This window comes from Chlorocebus sabaeus, chromosome 10 (assembly GCF_047675955.1).
Source record: "Chlorocebus sabaeus isolate Y175 chromosome 10, mChlSab1.0.hap1, whole genome shotgun sequence".
Classification (NCBI taxonomy): Eukaryota; Metazoa; Chordata; class Mammalia; order Primates; family Cercopithecidae; genus Chlorocebus; species Chlorocebus sabaeus.
In genome coordinates this window covers 64797724-64813850 of record NC_132913.1, presented here as the reverse complement: position 1 = coordinate 64813850, position 16127 = coordinate 64797724, and the positions used below count along the sequence as shown (strand labels likewise).

Here is a 16127-nt window from a genome sequence, read left to right as displayed (position 1 = left end):
AAGAAGAAAATCTAGACTTAGTTGCTTATATGAGTGATCTGAGCATTGACTTTGTATTTCAATATTTAATTTAATCTGACCAAACTACTGCTGGATTACGTAGTAGTGCTAGAGGGACACCCAACCTCTTCCCACGATTAACTGTTTGCTAATCACATGAAACCAACTATAAAAGGTATTCTGTAACAATGTAATAATGTAATACAGGCATTCTCCGACTAACAAACATATTATTTATAAGTTATAGACATAAAATTGTCAAAGAGAAAAAGTTCTCTTTAGAGATCCGAAGCTAAGTGATATTATTCAAGCCACCTATATTCACTCTCCTGGTGATACACCTGAGGCTAGAAGCTACTAAAGGTATAGCATGTGGTAAGAGACAGCAAACACAATGTTGTCCCTGGTCCTTTTGTCTTGGGCTTGGCCCCTGTAGTCACACAGGGGTGGGCGGTTGGTGAGGTGGCGAGCAGGGATCAGTACCTTCTTGCTACAGATTTCCTCTGTCAGCTCTCAAATCTGTTTAACCTGTGCTATAGCTGGAATATTAATAGTTTAATGTTGAGTTAAATTATGGATTAAGTTGGTTTCCACAGTATGTTCTTACACTCTAACTACATTGCTTCAACGGAAAAATAGTATAATCAACATATAAGTTTTGTTAGAAAAGGCCAAAGAAACTGAAAAAATTAAAAGGCAAAACAAATTTTCTATCTTATGGTAATCTGATAAAGATTTAATGTTGGAAAGGCTAAACTCATCTGGTAGCTATCAAACGAATAAGACATTGACATTGATATAGTCAAGAACAGTTCTATCATAACAAGGATCCCTGTGCTGTCTGTTTACAGTCACACCCTCTCCAGCCTCGACTTTTGGAAATCACTAATTTTTTTTTTTTACTTTTAAGATTTTGTCATTTCAAAAATGTTATAGAAGTAGAACCATGCAGTATGTAACCTTTGGGGATGGCTTTTATTCACAACATAATTCCCTGGAGAGTTATTCCAAGTTGTTGCATGTATTGATAGTTCATTCTTTTTTATTTATTGCAGAGTAGTATTCAATGGTATGGATGTACCATAGTATGTTTAGCCATTCATCAGCTGAAGGACATCTGGGCTGTTTCCGGTTTGGGTCCATTATGCTATTATGAATAAAGCCGCTATGAATATTTATGTTCATGTTTTTATGTGAACGTAAGTTTTCACTTCTCTGTTACAAATGCTCAAATGTGCATTTGCTGGGTTGAGTGGTGATTACATGTTTGGTTTTAAAAGAAACTGCCAAACTGTTTTCCAGAATGGCTGTACCACTTTACATTCCCCCGAGCAATGTATGAGTGATTCAGTTTCTCTGCATCATTGGCAGAATTTGATATTGTCACTATTTTTTTTTTTTTTTTTTTAGCCATTCTGATAGGTGTGTAGTGATATCTCCTGTGGCTTCAACTTTCATTTCCCTAATAGCTAACAATGTTGAACATCTTTTCATGTGATTATGTACCATCTGTATATCTTCTTCAGTGAAATTTTTCTTCATGTCTCTTGCCTATTTTCTAATTAAAGTATTTGCTTTTTACTAATGAGCTCTGAGAATTATTTATACATAATAGATATGTCTTTTCTTGGATATAGGGTTTGCACGTATTTTCTCCTCCTCTATAACCTATCTTTTCATCCTAACACAGTCCTTCACAGAGCAAATGTTTCTAATTCTGATAAAATCCAGTTTATCAATTTTTTATAAATTATACTTTTAGTGTCCAGTCTAAGAATTCTTTGCCCAGCTCTAGATCCTGAAGATATTCCATGCATTTTTCTAAAGGTTTTATAGTGTTGTTTTACTTTTAAGTTCATTATCCATTTTGAGTTAAATTTTTGTATAGGTATAAGATTTAGGTCAGAGTTCTTTTCTTCCCTCCAGTACTATCTGTTGAAAAAGCTATGCTTCCTCCACTAGATTGCTTTTGTACTTTTGTCAAACTCAGCTTGGCATATTTGTGTGCTCTATTTCTGGGTTCTCTTTTCTGTTCCCCGATCTATGTGTCCTCCTCCAATAACGCACAGTCTTGACTACTGTAACTATATAATAAGTCTTGAAATAAGGTAGATTGACTGTTCTCACTTTATTCATTTTCTCAGATTTGTTTTAGCTGTCTAGCTCCTTCTCCTTACCATATAATTTTTAGAATAACATTTTCTATATCTATTAAACATCTTGCTGAAATTTTGACAGAAAATGCACTAACCAGATAGATCAATTTATAAAGAACTGACAGCTTTACTACGTACAGTTTTCTACTAAACTATGAATACTGTATGTCTCTTCATTTATTTAGGTCTTCCTTGATTTCTTTCATCAAGATTCTGTAATTTTCAGAATACAAATTCTGTATATATTTTGCTAGATTTATGCCTATTTCATTTTCTTTGGAACAACTACAAGTGGTATTATATTTTAGATTTGGTTTCTATATGTTTATTGCTAGTATTTAGAAATGTAACTGATTTTTGTGTGTGATCTTGTATCTTGAAATCTTGCTGACTCTGTTTTTGTACATTCTTTGGGATTTTCTATATAGTCAATAATGGCACCTACAAATAGGGATAGTTATACTTCCTTCTTTCCAATCTATATGCCTTTTATTTCACACTACAAATTAACAAATGGCCTCATACCTGATTTTTTTTGCTCAGCTTCTTTGAGTAGTTTCCTTTTACTTTTAAATTTCTAATACTATTAGATTCTGGTAAGACTACGAAAAAAAAGTAACAGCAGCTGCCCTATAATTATAATAGGGAATAATTTTGGTTAGGTAAAAAAAATCAATATTTAAACTAGGACTGGTTATACTTAATCAAGGTTTTTAACTTCCTGACAAGGACTTAGGTATAATTTTAGCAAATGAACAACTTAAAAACTTAAGTCATAAATTGAAATTAAATACATGGCTGACATAAACTTTGCTATTTAAACTGACCAGCTCGTCAGTTACAAAAACAAGCACTATGAAGATTAAGTTAAGTAGGCTTTATATTTCCTATAGCCTCCAGTTCCAGACTACATCTGTTTTCTCTGATACACAAAACCAGAGTTAAAATAGCTCCATTTATCACAGCATGATTGTAGGCAGACAAACCAGCCTGTCTGTTTCCAGATAGTGAAAGCAACTGTTATTAATCACAATTACAGGCCAAACCCTCTAAGAGAAATTGCATCAATATTCTCCCAACCCCTGGCCCTTTTACTCTGGAACTCAAAAATGGTACTGAGAGTGTCATGACACTGCCTGAAGGTCAGTAAATAAAGACGCTACTATGAGTTCAACTTGAGTTTTAAGTTCAGGGTGCAAATCAAGAAAAATCTTTTCTATACATAAAAATAAGTGATCTCTCAAAAGCTCTAGTATTGAATAAGTTTAGCAAGGCAACTAAAAACATTATTTAAAATTTATGTTGAAAAGATTTCTGCTTTATGAAATTATACTGAATAGCAGCAAGCATTTGAAATATACAAATTACATGATTACCTATAAACAGAAAAGCTATTATGAAAATAACATCCTTCGATAGCAAATTTCATAGCCAATACTGTGAAGGAAATTTATTTTTCTTTCATGCTGATTGTAAGAAACTTTCCTATAGAGTGAGATCAACTGTAGTTTATAAATGAAGTGTTAAAACTATTGTTGAATCATATCCCTTGAATGTATGGCTCTTTCTCAAATACACTGTAATCCTTTTTTTAATGGTTAAGGCAAGAGTGCCAACAGAGTGCCACCTGGTGCTGTTTATTGCTATTATTAAAAACAAACAAACACACAAAACTATTGTTTTTTAAGCACCTACTAAATGTAAGGCATTTAGATGTTTTACATATATTATCATGTTAAGTCTTACAATAAACATATGAGACAGGTACCATTATTCCCATTTTGCAGGTGAGGAAAGTGTAAGTCAGAGAAATTATTTTCCTAAGGTCACACAGTTAAATGCAAAACCAGGAATCCAATATAGATTTGATTCCAGAGCCTACATGCTTTCCCCTCTGTTGTTCAGCTACTCAAATTTATATTGGTTTTAAGACAAAAGGTTTGAATGAAACCTTACATACTTAATGCATCTAAGGAAGAACACTAAATGGTCAGTGGTATGGAGTTGCAGAAAAACGCACATTATTTTACCCTACTTCTCCAATGAATAACTCACTCTGCTAATATACTTTCCCAGAAATATTAGAGAATAAACTGAGCCTTTCTATGACTAAATATGACCCTCTATTCAATATTTAGGCCTAGTTACCAAATGTTAAGCTACATTAACTATGAGACTATTGCCTTTTTTCTTTTTCTTTTTTTAAGAGACAGGATCTTACTCTCTATCACCCATGCTGAGAGGAGTGGTGCAATGCCAGCTCACCGCAACCTTAACCTCCCAGGCTCAAGTCATCTTCCTTCCCCAGCTTCCCAAGTAGTTAGGACTATAGGCATGTGCCACCAGAGTGAGCTAGTTTTTTTTCCTTAGTTTTTGTAGTCTTGCTATGTTGCGCAGACTGTCTCAAACTCCTGGGCTCAAGCAATCCTCCCGCCTCGGCCTCCCCAAGTGTTTGGAATGCAGGTGTGAGCCACAGCCAACTACTGCTGTTCTAATATAAAATAATAATATGCGGCTGGGCGTGGTGGCACACACCTGTAATTCCAGCACTTTGGGAGGCCAAGGCAGGGGGATCACCTGAGGTCAGGAGTTCAAGACCAGCCTGGCCAACAAGGTGAAACCCCGACTCTACTAAAAATACAAAAAAATAGCTGGGTGTGGTGGCGGGAGCCTGTAATCCCAGCTGCTCAGGAGGCTGAGGCAGGAGAATAGCTTGAACCCAGGAGGCAGAGGTTGCAGTGAGCCGAGATCTAGCTATTGCACTCCAGTCTGGGCAACAAGAATGAAACTCTGTCTCAAAAAAAAAAAAAAAAAAAAAAAAGGATTAATATTCAAGATTCAGAGCTATTTGAGAATTTGCAAAACTGTTCAAATTCTGCGAGCATTTATTTGGGCATGCACTTATTCACTCATTTAACATTCATTGAGCATCTATGATGGTGAACTACGTAGAGCAGCCATAGGGAGTGAGAAATACAGTGACAAACAAGATAAAGTCATTAACCTCAATGAATTTAATTCAAATGGGGAATACAGAAGCTACACAAGAGGACAGGGAAGATCCTTCTAAGATGGTGACATTTTTATTAGAGACCTAAACAATGGTAGAAGGTGAGCCATGCAAATATCTGAAGGAGAGGACAAAAAAAAAAGAACATTAGAAAAAAAGAGGGAACAAACAGCAAAGGCCTTGAATGGGAAAAGGGACTAGTATGTCTGAAGAATAGCAAGAAGGCCAATGCTGCTAGAGGTACAAAGTAATCAAAGATGAGGACAGAGAGAAGGATATACAATGTATATCCTTGAAGGTCATGATAAGGAGTTTTCTTTTTTTTTTTTTTAATTTATTTATTTATTATTATTATTATACTTTAAGTTCTAGGGTACATGTGCATAACGTGCAGGTTTGTTACATATGTATACTTGTGCCATGTTGGTGTGCTGCACCCATCAACTCGTCAGCACCCATCAACTCGTCATTTACATCAGGTATAACTCCCAATTCAATCCCTCCCCCCTCCCCCCTCCTCATGATAGGCCCTGGTGTGTGATGTTCCCCTTCCCGAGTCCAAGTGATCTCATTGTTCAGTTCCCACCTATGATTGAGAACATGCGGTGTTTGGTTTTCTGTTCTTGTGATAGTTTGCTAAGAATGATGGTTTCCAGCTGCATCCATGTCCCTACAAAGGATACAAACTCATCCTTTTTTATGGCTGCATACTATTCCATGGTGTATATGTGCCACATTTTCTTAATCCAGTCTGTCACTGATAGACATTTGGGTTGATTCCAAGTCTTTGCTATTGTGAATAGTGCCACAATAAACATACATGTGCATGTGTCTTTATAGCAGCATGATTTATAATCCTTTGGGTATATACCCAGTAATGGGATGGCTGGGTCATATGGTACATCTAGTTCTAGATGCATCACGCTACCTGACTTCAAACTATACTACAAGGCTACAGTAACCAAAACAGCATGGTACTGGTACCAAAACAGAGATATAGACCAATGGAACAGAACAGAGTCCTCAGAAATAACACCACACATCTACAGCCATCTGATCTTTGACAAACCTGAGAGAAACAAGAAATGGGGAAAGGATTCCCTATTTAATAAATGGTGCTGGGAAAATTGGCTAGCCATAAGTAGAAAGCTGAAACTGGATCCTTTCCTTACTCCTTATACGAAAATTAATTCAAGATGGATTAGAGACTTAAATGTTAGACCTAATACCATAAAAACCCTAGAAGAAAACCTAGGTAGTACCATTCAGGACATAGGCATGGGCAAAGACTTCATGTCTAAAACGCCAAAAGCAACGGCAGCAAAAGCCAAAATTGACAAATGGGATCTAATTAAACTAAAGAGCTTCTGCACAGCAAAAGAAACTACCATCAGAGTGAACAGGCAACCTACAGAGTGGGAGAAAATTTTTGCAATCTGCTCATCTAACAAAGGGCTAATATCCAGAACCTACAAAGAACTCAAACAAATTTACAAGAAAAAAACAACCCCATCAAAAAGTGGGCAAAGGATATGAACAGACACTTCTCAAAAGAAGACATTCATACAGCCAACAGACACATGAAAAAATGCTCATCATCACTGGCCATCAGAGAAATGCAAATCAAAACCACAATGAGATACCATCTCACACCAGTTAGAATGGCAATCATTAAAAAGTCAGGAAACAACAGGTGCTGGAGAGGATGTGGAGAAATAGGAACACTTTTACACTGTTGGTGGGATTGTAAACTAGTTCAACCATTGTGGAAAACATGATAAGGAGTTTTCATTTTGTTCTGAATGTGAGAAGAAACCACTGATGTTTTTAACAGATTAATCAAGCAGCAAGAGAAATGAGAATACAGGAGCAGAGTGGAAGAAAGACCAGTTAGGAGGCTACTGTAGAAAATAGTGATGGAACTAGCGTAGTGGTGTAGAGGTGATATCTTTTGGTATCTGGGAGTTATCAGCATATAGATGGTCTTCTAAATTATGAAACTGAGATAATCATCAAATAAATGAGTGAGCATAGAGAAATGAAGGTCTGAGGGCTGAGGCCTGGAAGACTCCAATATTTAGCAATTTAGAAGAGAAAAAACTAGAAAAGGGAAAGCATCTTCATTCTATCAGCATACCTAAAGTATGTTTTGTATTCAGACTTATCAAGTTTCTTTTTCTAAGCACTAGAGAAAACCAGGTAGTTCAGAGTCTGTTTCCAGTCATATTTTGACCACATAGAATAAAAATACAAGAAATAGGATAGCCCTAAAAGATTTCTATTTAAACGAGGCAAAACCTCTAAATAAACTAATATGCCATCAAACCTTGCTAGATTCAACTTCAAGCCAATAATTTCTAAAAATAAATTATTTCACCAAATTGGGAGTCTTCAATTAAAGAAGGCCTATAAACCTAGAACCTGAAAAATGCACATAACTTACACACATAACTTTAATGCAACATGATATGACCACCATTTGTTTTATTACCTGATACTGTTGACATGTTAGGAACCTACAATCAGGAAGTATAAAAGCAACCAGAAAGTAAATTTGACTTATGGAAAAGAACTGAGAAAACAATAGAAATATCTATGATGAGGAAATTAAAATTTTAATTCACTTCTGTTCATCTCTTTCATCTAAAGCAGGGCAAGTAATTAACTCAATGTCAACATTAAAGAAACAGATTTTATATTTTAAAAGAAAAATAGTAATATATAATATTTATTTTCCTTTTATTGATTTATTGAGACAGGGACTTGCTCTGTCACCCAGGCTGGAGTGCAATGATGTGATCATGGCTCACTGCAACCTCAACCTCTCAGGGTCAAGCAATCCTCCTACCTCAGCCTCCTGAGTAGCTGGGATTACAGGTACACACTACCATGCCCAGCTAAGTTTTGTACTTTTTGTGGAGATGGGGTCTTGCTATGTTGCCCAAACTGGTCTCGAACTCCTGAGCTTAAGCAATCCACCTGCCTCAGCCTCCCAAAGTGCTGGGATTACAGGTGTAAGCCCCCGCACCCAGCCCATATACATTTTAAAAAATTAATTACATGTCTCTTCTCAAAGCCTGTCATTTTCAGTCTTTTTAGATTTTACTAATTCCAGACATTTTAGGCTTTTAATTAAGAGGACAAGGATACTGAGGCAGGAAGACTTGCATTCAAATTCAAATTCTGGCACTAACAATTATTACTGATTTTTGGGTCAGTTACTTTATATTCAGCACCTTAGCATCTTCATGTGAAAGAGAGGAATAATATCTATTCCACTGCATTAAGCAGAATTAAAGGAGGTTAAGTATGCAGAACACCTAGGCAAATATTTACAGCTTTATAAATGTTAGTTATTTTCCTTTATTCTATCCCCTTTCTCTTCACTGTTTCAGCATCTATAGCATTTACATGTTTATTACAGTCATCTTTTGAATGCTTTTCAAAGAAAAGGGCATACTCTTACCTTAAAGTAGCAATAATATAATCCCATCAGTTTTCATCAGTAGCTTTTGAAATGGTATAATATTTTATTCTACTGGACTATAAGGCACTTCACGGGAAAGACTGACATTCTTTGAAACCATATTGCCTAGTAGATGGGTAATACTTATAATATGGAAAACGGATTATACAACATTAAAAGGTATTAAGCATACTTTGCATCAAAAAATATGACAAGCACTTTGGGAGGCCGAGACGGGTGGATCATCTGAGGTCAGGAGTATGAGATCAGCCTGGCCAACATGGTAAAATCCCGTCTCTACTAAAAATACAAGAATTCTTGTATTTTTACATGGTGGCACATGCCTGTAATCCCAGCTACTAGGGAGGCTGAGGCAAGAGAATCACTTGAACCCGGGAGGTAGTAGTTGCAGTGAGCCGAGATGGCACCACTGCACTCCAGCCTGGGCAATAAAGTAAGACTCGGTATCAAAAAAAAAAAAAAAAAAAAAAAAAAAGAGAAGAAGCTATTTACATTATTTGCTTTGTGATCAATAATTGAATAAACATGATCTTATAAATTAACATTTTCTAACTATTTGTTAATTAACTTTTATTTCTGTGAATTGATTACTATAATGGAGTATTACCATAGCTCTCACAAATGAAATCCAGGTTTCAAATAGATTTGCACTAGAGTTGTTTAATTCTATTATTTTAAATTTGTGCATATTTCCTTTTTTCTGGAATGACAGCTTTATGAATATATTATTTCAAGTATGTTTGCACAGACTCTGTTAGAGCCTACCAAGAAGCTCTCAGTGTCTGGGGTATATCTGAATAAGTAAAATCAGCAGTTCTGCGAAATTACACTTTCTGCATCTTAAAAACAGACACTATTATTGGAGGCACCTGAATTTCCTCATAGACTCTAAAGAAGCAGAGTCACTGGCTGAGGAAAAAACTGTTGGTTTGGTTTTCCTCTATAATGCATGCAGTCATCTGGTCATTTCCAACTTCTAGAGAATTTATGACACTGTATAAAGATTGGGTAAACTGAGAACATCATCTCACAATTAAGGAAACAGCTCATCTAACAAACAACTATCTAAAGACAATTAAGCCTCTAGTTCCTTGTTATATATATGATTCAGCTGCTCTCACGCTCTTGCAGAATCACCTCTCCCCCATCATTTACCATTATAAACACAGAAACCACATTTCTTCATTTTAAAAGAGAAAAGTACACTGTTGGCTGCTGACACATACCAAAGGGCAAATTTGTTGGCTACGGTGGGAAAATTTTAATTTTTCTTCAAACAAGTAATTATAGCTAAATCATTTTGCTTCCTCTCTCCCATGTAATCAATTTAGACAAAGAACAAATGAATAATTCATGATATATTTATATATATTTTAAAGTTCCTTGCATATTAATACAGTGTCATTTTGAAACAGAATAAAAACTATTTAAAATAATGTATATAGCTTTCTGAAAATTTTAAAGGAAGATGCTAAAACCTAAGTATCTTTAAGTAACTCCTCATTCAAATTTCCAAAATTAGGTTTGGACTTTTAGAGTAATTGGAAGCTTTTAATTCCACTTGAGAGGTTTCTAATATTCATTTCCCTCCCTTTTCCATTTTTGTTATGCTAGCATTCATGAGAACCATCATCAAATGAAAGGATAATAAATAGAAAAAGGAGAGAAGAGCATATTATCTTCAATGCTATTGGCTAAGTTAAAAATTTATTTGTGGGGGTTAAAAGTATAGCAAAAGATTAAACTGACACAATGATGTTGGGAGCTATTTTATTCATCAACATGAGCAATCTTTTCCAGACCTGGCTGTAAGAATATTATGTGGACACACACCTTCCATAGTCCACTCCTTTTCCAACAGAATTCTTTCATTCATTCTGCATCAATCTATGGAGGGCTGACTGGGGCTAAGCACTCTTCTAGGTGCTACCACATAGCAACAAACAAATCAAAAATTCCTGTCCTCATGGATTCTCACTTTTCAGTAGGAAGAGAAAATTTTAAAAAGTACAAATATATAGCACATTAGATAATAATAAGTGCTATGAATGAAAATTAAACAGGGAAAAAAAAGGATATAAAGAGTCCAGAGCAGTTGAATTTTTAAATTAGGTGGTTATTCTCATTGTGTTTCCTAAAAGCTATTTAAAAATCTACACATTTCTATTTTCCTAGGCATCATATTATATTGAGGGATATATTAAGAACAAATTTCTATTCTATAGAACAAGTGGATAACCTCAAAAATTACCATTTTAATAACTGAATAGCCATTGTTTAAGTTTTAAAGGGTCGCCTCATTATTTTCATAAGCATGCTAGTAACAAAGATAGACATATTGGTAATAATTTTTGTTGGTGACATGATAAATTCTGACAACACTTGATACTTACCAAAATGACCACCAAGTAATAACAAGACAGCATTAAAACCTTGAAAAAATATTTTTCTCATATCCTGTCTTGATTAATTTGCTGAGCTTTGGGCGGGCAGAACAAACAGCTCTTCAATATATTGTAAAACTGATGACCAGCTACATTCCAATAGTGGCTGAAAAACATTTATGTAGGTTTTCTTCCCCATCATCCTTTAAAAACGTTTGCTCTAATGGTCAAGTACCTCCCAGGCAAGCTGCGCTATTCTCTGATTACATGAGGTCCCTGAGACCTCAGAAGGTTGGCTGGGCTCCATTTCTATGCAGGCTTGTTAAAGTAAGCTTCTCGTGGCTACTACCGCAACCTACCTACCTACCTCAGTAACAGCTATTTCAAAGACATAGAAACTTTAAAGAAATCTCAAGTACTCTCATATTATTCATATCATGTCTCTCCCTAGCATTTTACTGAACTGAATATTTTTTAAAGTAAGAATATTAGAAATTCTACTCCCAAAAAAGAATACCTCCATGGTGATGTGACAGGCTCCCTCCATTAGCAAGGATTTCTTCTCTAGCAGCTGCCTGTATTTGGAAACAACACAACAAATTGTTGCTACTTAGATTTCATTTTGCAGTGAAAGAAAAAGACCCCAATCCCAAAGGAGGCACGTTTCCTGGGTTAAATAATAAACTAGAAGCCTAACTTTCCTCTCTTTTGGTCAAATGTGTTTAAAAAGCAATTAAATAAGTAGCCTAGCTTTGTAAGATTTTTTCTAGTGAATAGTCACAATCTCTATAAAGATCATTTTGAGATTCTAGGAAAAAAAGACAAAATGACCATTCAGCACACTAAGTTGTTAAAAATACTAATAAATGCAAAGTTGTAAATGTACAGTCAGGTTCTACTTAGTAATGAACATCTCATTATACCAACAAAGTGACTAACATTTACTGACTGCCTCCTATAAGTGTACCAGAAAAGTTCCAAGTAATTTGCCTGCGGTATCTCATTTATTTTCAGTATAGCTTTATGAAATAACTACAATTACTCCCATTTCACAGATAAAATAAGGCTTAGATAGGTTAAATTATTTGCTTAATATCATATAGTGGGCACCAGAATTATAATAAAGCTATTAGAGTCTTTATTAAACCTATTAGAAATCAACCACAAATGACTTTATGGAGAACACTTCTTAGGTCAATGACTTGGGATAAATTACTTGTCAGTCTTATGGATACCTAAGAGTGAAAAGAAAAACCTCGTTTTATCCTAATATGTAACATCCTAACCAAGCTCTTTATAGAGCACACAGGTAAGAAAAGATAAACACTTGTAACAAAATATAGAATGACTAAAGAGCAGTGTAAAAAAGGATGACAGAAACCAGAATTGCCTTCAGTTCCTAATGATTCGTTAATACATAAATGGCTACGAGGTAAAATATCTGTAGTACCTTGGGCCTCTCAGAATTACTCAGGTGTGTATGTATAAACCAAAAGGAATTAGGCCAGGGTAGGAGAGGGCCCAGGTGGGACAGACGGACCACATCCCACTGCAAAGTAATCTATAAGAACCCTCGGCTGGGTGTGGTGGCTCATGCCTGTAATCCCAGCACTTTGGGAGGCCAAGGTGGGTGGATCACTTGAGGTCAGGAGTTCGAGACCAGCCTGGCCAACATGGTGAAACCCCATCTCTACTAAAAATACAAAAAATTAGCCCGGCATGGTGGTGCATGCACGCCTGTAAGTAATCCCAGCTACTCGGGAGGCTGAGACAGGAGAATCGCTTGAATCCGGGAGGCAGAGGTTGCAGTGAGCCGAGATCATGCCACTGCACTCCAGCCTGGGCAACAGAGTGAGACTTCATCTCCAAAAAACCCTCATTACTGAGGGTTTTCCGAATGAATCCTACATATGCCATCTCCTGCTCTAAGAATTTATATCCTCTAACAAATTACTTTAAATAAAGCAATAGCTACTTGAGATCAGTAGCACTTAGAGACCAGCAGTTTGGACTGAGAAAGTAGGAACAATTTCACTCTGTGGTACTGTACAGAAGGGACATTTGGGTAGCCAGAGGGCAAACACTGAAGCGGTGAAAGGCTAAAGTGACGAAAAAGTACTCAGACTTTTGGGAATGATTAATATTATTCTGATTGGGGTGATGGTTTCACAGGTGTATACATATGTCAAAACTGTACACACTGTATACAGCTTACTGTATTTGAATTGTACTTCAAAAAAGCTGCTTAAAAAAAAAAAAAAGGAGGCATAGGAGGAAGCCAACCAAACCTTTTCTATACTTTCAGTCTAAAAGTGTGCTACTGAAATTTGCTTTAGCAGGTGTGCAATGCAGTTAAAACAGTAGGACACCTGAGTTTTTAAGAAACCTCATCTTCCTACAGGATCCTCCACACTCTAGTCTGTTTAACTCTAGGCATACTCACAATGAGAAATATTGGCTGTAAAGAGAAAGCTTTATAAAAATAAACAGTTTGACACTCTTTAAGAAAGTAATAGAAACTGCTAGCACCAAAGCACCCACTTACAGCTGTAGCATATAAAAAAATTACAAATCTAGAATGACATTACAACAACACAGACCAAAGGCATTGCTAACTTTAACCACCACCACCATGTGGAAATGAGTGCACTGTGAAAGTGATCTAGGATTCCTATATAGTCATATGAATTCCTAATTGTTATTTTATTTAATCAGCTATCATGTATTGTAACAACCAAAGAATCACAGACTAGGTGTACAGTATATTAATTTTAGACTCACAATTCAGTACACAAGCCAGGGAAACAAATATGCTTTTCATTTCTAAGGGCTAACAGCTAAGCAAACCATGTGTGATTAAAGAGACTCAAATTAAAACTCATAAAGTGACAGTAAAATTTATTGAAATTAATCAAGAGCTGTAAAAGCTATATGCAGGTATGCAAAATTACCTCAGTTTGTTCAAACACGGTCAGTGGGTCACTAATTCCCCTGTAGTTAAAGGCAAAATAGAAGTAGATACATGCACCTGCATCGTAAGTCTGCGTCACCCTAAAAAACAAACAAAATCCCCAAAGGGGCTTTAAGTTAAGTCAAATCAGATTTAACACCTAGAAACTTAAAGGCAAGACGACCCAAATGATTAGTTTAAGACATAATCTCAGTTTCTTCCCAGCCTCCTACTCCATGGAAGGAATACACATTGGCTTGCTTTAGAGTTGTCTGCCAAAACAAGTGAACTGAGGATGCAGTGCAAAACAAGAATTTTACCCTCATTGAAGTACCAATTTAGTCAATATTATAGGTACACATTCAATCTTTCTCATGTCTGTCCCATGTTACTAAAGCTTCTATTGGGAAATAACCCAAAAACTTTTACACATTGTATCAGCATTTTATGATGAAGTGCCATTTTCACTGATTTTATTATGTTACCTAGAAGTAATGAGAACTATCAGCAGCATGTGTGAAAACCATACATATAGTCAGGTAAGTATGAGTATTCATTGTTTTAAATTGCATAATCAAAATAACATTTAACAAAATTACTTAAAAACATACATATCCTGACAATAAAAGTAACACTAACTTTTTCTCTTTCAGCTATTTAACAAATTTTATGCACAATTAAGTTCTTCATGTGACTGGTATAAGACAAAATTTGAGGCACTTCCATACTACAAATAGCACAACTCCATTACTTTTCAGAGTGCGTTTTCCTGCCAAAGGACCACACAATGAGGTCCATATGTGCAAGTGAAAACTATATTTTGTACTGCCACAGTAAACAGATATGATGTAAAACATCTGCCCCTTGAAAAAGGCAAAATTAGACTCGAAACAAGAAACTTGGTTCCTTTCACTGGCTCCATCACTGCTGAGGATAGAACATGAAATGTATAGAATACATATGGACATGCAAACACTGAGTAAAATCAATTTTCATTCTTTTAAAAATCTATATTGATAAAGTATGGGCAAATTATAATCTCTTCAAAGTACATTAAGTCCTCTTGTCAGAGGCGTGTGAACCAGAGCAACTGCATCTTAAACAGGAGCTGGGTAAAATGAGGCTGAAACCTACCTACTGGGCTGCATTCCGAGACGGTTAAGCCATTCTAAGTCACAGGATGAGATAGGAAGTCAGCACAAGATACAGGTCATTAAGACTTTGCTGATAGGCCGGGCGCGGTGGCTCAAGCCTGTAATCCCAGCACTTTGGGAGGCCGAGACGGGTGGATCACGAGGTCAGGAGCTCGAGACCATCCTGGCTAACCCGGTGAAACCCCGTCTCTACTAAAAAATACAAAAAACTAGCCGGGCGAGGTGGCGGGCGCCTGTAGTCCCAGCTACTCGGGAGCCTGAGGCAGGAGAATGGCGTAAACCCGGGAGGCGGAGCTTGCAGTGAGCTGAGATCCGGCCACTGCACTCCAGCCTGGGCGACAGAGCGAGACTCCGTCTCAAAAAAAAAAAAAAAGACTTTGCTGATAAAACAGGTTGCAGTAAAGAAGCCAGTTAAATCCCACCAAAACCAAGATAGCCAGGAAAGTGACCTCTGGTCATCCTCACTGCTATACCTACACTCCCACCAGTGCCATGTCAGTTTACAAATGCCATGGCAACATCAGGAAGTTACCCTGTATGGTCTAAAAAGGGGAGGCATCACCCCTTGTTTAGCATATCATCAAGAAACAACCATAAAAATGGGCAATCAGCAGCCCTCAGTGCTGCTCTGTCTGTGGAGTAGCCATTCTTTTATTCCTTTACTTTCTTAATAAACTTGTTTTCACTTTGCACTGTGGACTTGCCCTGAATTCTTTCTTGTATGAGATCCAAGAACCTCCTCTTGAGGTGTGGATCATCCTGGGACCCCTTTCCTGTCACACTCTGGCATCAATACTATGAACTCATCATTTGTTTGGATTCTTCTGGCTCAACAGACTTAAAGATTCTGGGTAGAAAAAAAGCACATCACTGCAGTTGAGACCGAAACAAGGACACTGTTCAGTTCTGGCTATAACTTTAAAAATAAATGACAACAGAATAAATATCATTAATATTTTTTTCTACACAGATAATTTAAATGAACT

The 16127-nt window shown here is 36.4% G+C and overlaps 1 protein-coding gene across 3 annotated transcripts in view; it reads right to left on the bottom strand.

Moving 5' to 3' along the window:
* AGPS (alkylglycerone phosphate synthase) overlaps window positions 1-16127 on the bottom strand; it is a 160531-nt gene that overhangs the window by 9980 nt on the left and 134424 nt on the right. For all 3 annotated transcript variants that reach the window (XM_073019836.1, XM_007965446.3, XM_073019837.1), the window contains exons 18-19: window positions 13989-14088; window positions 11555-11612 (exon numbers count right to left, since the gene is read on the bottom strand). In XM_073019836.1, the coding sequence (XP_072875937.1) occupies window positions 11555-11612; window positions 13989-14088 (158 nt within the window). The remainder of the gene's footprint in view (window positions 1-11554; window positions 11613-13988; window positions 14089-16127) is intronic.